This window comes from Beta vulgaris, chromosome 8 (assembly GCF_026745355.1).
Source record: "Beta vulgaris subsp. vulgaris cultivar EL10 chromosome 8, EL10.2, whole genome shotgun sequence".
Lineage (NCBI taxonomy): Eukaryota > Viridiplantae > Streptophyta > Magnoliopsida > Caryophyllales > Amaranthaceae > Beta > Beta vulgaris.
Genome location: NC_079209.1, coordinates 2,061,718 through 2,065,061, shown reverse-complemented (window position 1 = coordinate 2,065,061; position 3,344 = coordinate 2,061,718). Strand labels below are relative to the sequence as shown.

General features: G+C 39.5%; 1 protein-coding gene across 1 annotated transcript; it reads right to left on the bottom strand.

Annotated features, from left to right (window-relative positions):
- Window positions 1-2,028: 2,028 nt before the first annotated feature.
- LOC125492405 (uncharacterized) lies at window positions 2,029-3,344 on the bottom strand. Its single transcript, XM_048634857.2, has 2 exons — window positions 2,900-3,344; window positions 2,029-2,500 (listed from the first exon to the last, which is right to left on the bottom strand). Exons 1-2 carry the CDS (start codon window positions 3,320-3,322, stop codon window positions 2,318-2,320), a joined length of 606 nt encoding a protein of 201 aa, XP_048490814.1. The 5' UTR covers window positions 3,323-3,344; the 3' UTR covers window positions 2,029-2,317.

Below are 3,344 nucleotides of genomic sequence, written 5' to 3'. Positions count from 1 at the left end.
CATCCAAACCGATGAGAAATAGGTGAATCTTTTATTTGTCACGGTTCGCGGCAAATTTGCCGGCCACATCACACGTGCACATGTGGCACACATATCCATGGAGAGGTTTTAAACGGTTAAGTTCATCATATAACCCCTTAACTTAGTGAAATACTCCTCAATGGTCATGGGACGTTGTTATTTACAATCAACAATAGCCGCCCTTAATTGTAGAAGACGTGGAGCGTTGGCCACGTAAAACCTCTTCTCCAAGTACTCCCAAAGACGCTTAGTGTCATCATGAAACGGTATGGACGCGGCAAGTTTCGAGTCCATACTTCGCAAAAGCCAGGAAACCAACATTGAATGAACATTCTCCCAATCAAGAATCTTCTTCTTTGTGGGTTTGGTGATCGTACCATCCACAAACAAGAATTTCCGACAAGCCTTGAGAACCAAAGTAATGGCACAAGCCCATGCTACGTAACTATCACCTGTGAGAATAACATGAGTGATTAAATTTCCAGGTTGATCGCCTGAGCTGAGGTAGGACGGGGATGCAGGATTGATTTTATCTTCATCGATGATGATGTGATAAACCACGCTGGTGGCACACGGTGATCGACGGGAGAGAAAAAAAAAAAGGCAGGTGTGAGCCTAAGCAAAGGAGAGCTCCGATACCATGTTAAAATAGGGTTAATGTTTTTCCTTACCTTCATTCAATTTACAATTAACATTATATAGACCCTAATGACAGTTAGGCTTTTAAGCCCATCAAGCTACATACAATACCGTTAAATGAATACAACACTACATTGGGCCAAATTCTTCTTCAAGACGACATCAGTGGGCTATAAGTTCGAGAAATAGATGGTAAGATCAGTTGGATTATTCATGTCTGGTGTCCCTCCTGTTAATGGAGCTCTTGTAATAAATGTAGGTGATGCACTTGATATACTTAGCAATGACAAGTATAAGATCATGGAACATCGTGTGCTTCCAAATGGATAACACAACAGAATTTCAATCCCAATTATTGTGAATCCAAGACCAAATGATATCATTGCTCCTCTAGAATATTTGATCCATGGAGAAGAAAAGCCAATGTATAAAGAGGTTCTGTTTCGGTGTTGAAACGATGGCGGACCCGTGAAAAGTCCGTTAGTAATCTAGGGTTGTCCGAGACTGCTAGTGAGCTGCAAGAGAACAAACGTGAGCTACCCTGGGGGGATGCGAGGAAACCCCCTCCGACGCTCAAGTCAGTAAGTGTCTGCTTAGGATTTATGGAGAGAAAACTAGAGAGAGAAATAAACTATTTTTAGTATTTGAGAGAATGTACCTACATAATAGTACCATTTGGCTATTTATAGGAGTACTATTTATCTGACAGGATGCGTAATCCTGTGACACGTGTACGATTAAGGTGAGTTTGACTGGAGGGAAGATCCCTTACTTTGTCCTTTTTTGGTGGCCGCGAGAACCATCCCGGTCCATTACCAGAGGTGACTTGTCCCATTCTGATGAGTTCGTATCTTGAAGAGTTTCATGTCGGACACCGAGTTATGTCCGACAGTAGACTTGAGATACTACCCATACAAGTTCTTTACTTAGATTATGTCACTACTTCTTCAATAAGGCTCGTGATGGTAAAGCCACCATCGAATTTGCCAAGATTTCTAGCTAGATAGGCTAACATATATTGTCGACGATGTTGGTCGTAATACTTTTCGTTGTACTAAATTATAAGGTTGTTTTGGTTACTTGCCTCAAATAATGAATAATGTCTTCAGTTTCTATATAAATTGACTAATAATTTGAGATTTTATCACTTTGTAATTATTTTCATATGTCTATAGTAAGTTGTTATTATGCAAACTTTTCGTGAATTTTTATAATAAAGTGGGTGTAGTCATCTAAAAATTGATGCATACACCAATTAAATTATAAATTTTACAAATATATAGTTACAAATATTAATGGTATTAAATATACATATATTGACAGACGTTAAAAAGCAAGTAGGAAAAACAAGGAGAAATGAACGGAGTATATGCTAAAGAGGAACTTTTTATTTATTACTAGTAGTAGCTAAACTGGCATGGTAGAAACATGCACGGCAGCTAGCAGCTTGCAGTTCGCATACATGTTCTCACAGTCACAAGTGCTTTCCACTCATAACAAAATTCAAACATACTGAAATAAAGGCAGTACAGTAAATAACGATGCAAGAAAGATGATACAACATATATTGTTGATCGACACATATACGTACGTAGATCACACTGAGTACATGAAACAATTATTATTGATCCAACGTATGTAGTTGAAGTATGCTTGTTTAACCAGTGAAGGCTGCAGCAGCCACGGTTCCGGGGTCTTGGCCGACGATAGTACCATAAATGGAAGTTCCAGTCTCAGCGTCAGAGGCATAAGCTATAAAGCTAGCGTCATTCAACTTAGGTTCGATGGCTGCCCAGTTGATGTTGGTGTAGTTGCGTAAAGGGCCACACTCCGCATACATCTGCATCAACCCATCACAATAAATAAAAACATCGATCATATTTATTATATTGGAAAATTGAACAAACACAGTTTAATTAAGCCATTAGTTACTACTCCCTCTATTTCTTTTTAATCATCACACTTCCTTTTTAGTCCGTTTCTTTTTGAACTACACACTATTGCTTAATCTATATTTGGTAACATATCACATCTATTTTCTCCTATTTTCCACTCATGTAATTCACTTTATTTTAGCCCACTCTTTTGTTTCTCTCTCACTTTTCAGTTTCTCTCACATACTTTTGTACTTCCTCCTTGATTCTCCCCAAAGTGAAGTGAGTAAATTATTATGAAACGGAGGGAGTATTATACAGACTAATAATTTGAGTTTGTAAGGTTGTTAATCTTGAGTACTTACAACTCTTCCAAGAGCGCTGTTGTCTGCAAAAGCAACCAGCCAAACACATTCGTCACCAGCTTGATTCTTGCCGACGTACGCTGCTCCGGCCTTAATGCCGCTGAACAGGCCTGCTAGGGAGAAAAGACCCGCAAGACTGATAGTTTTTGGAAAGTCTGAGACAATGGTTCCCGCCCAATGCTTGCTGGATAAAAGGGTCAAGTCATCCTTTGCTGAATTTGTGAAGGTGCCTGCTAACAAGCTCACCATTTTCTGGTCCGCTGCCTTTTCATGGCCTTCATTTTTGGCAATAATTTCATGGGCTTTCTTCGCAATATCTTCACAGACATACGATTGCTTTGCTTGCTCCACTATCTTGTCCAAATTCGCTTGCTGCGCAGCGCTGAGTTGCGGTGCCTTCTTCTCACACTGTCTTGATGCCATTATTTCTTTCTAGCTTAATTCA

Bases quoted from the DNA above. Each gene is read 5' to 3' on its own strand.
- LOC125492405 (XM_048634857.2), bottom strand. From the start codon at position 3,322: ATGGCATCAAGACAGTGTGAGAAGAAGGCACCGCAACTCAGCGCTGCG. The intron at 2,501-2,899 runs GTAAGTACTCAA...GGGTTGATGCAG, and splicing joins ACAGCGCTCTTGGAAGAGTT to ATGTATGCGGAGTGTGGCCC.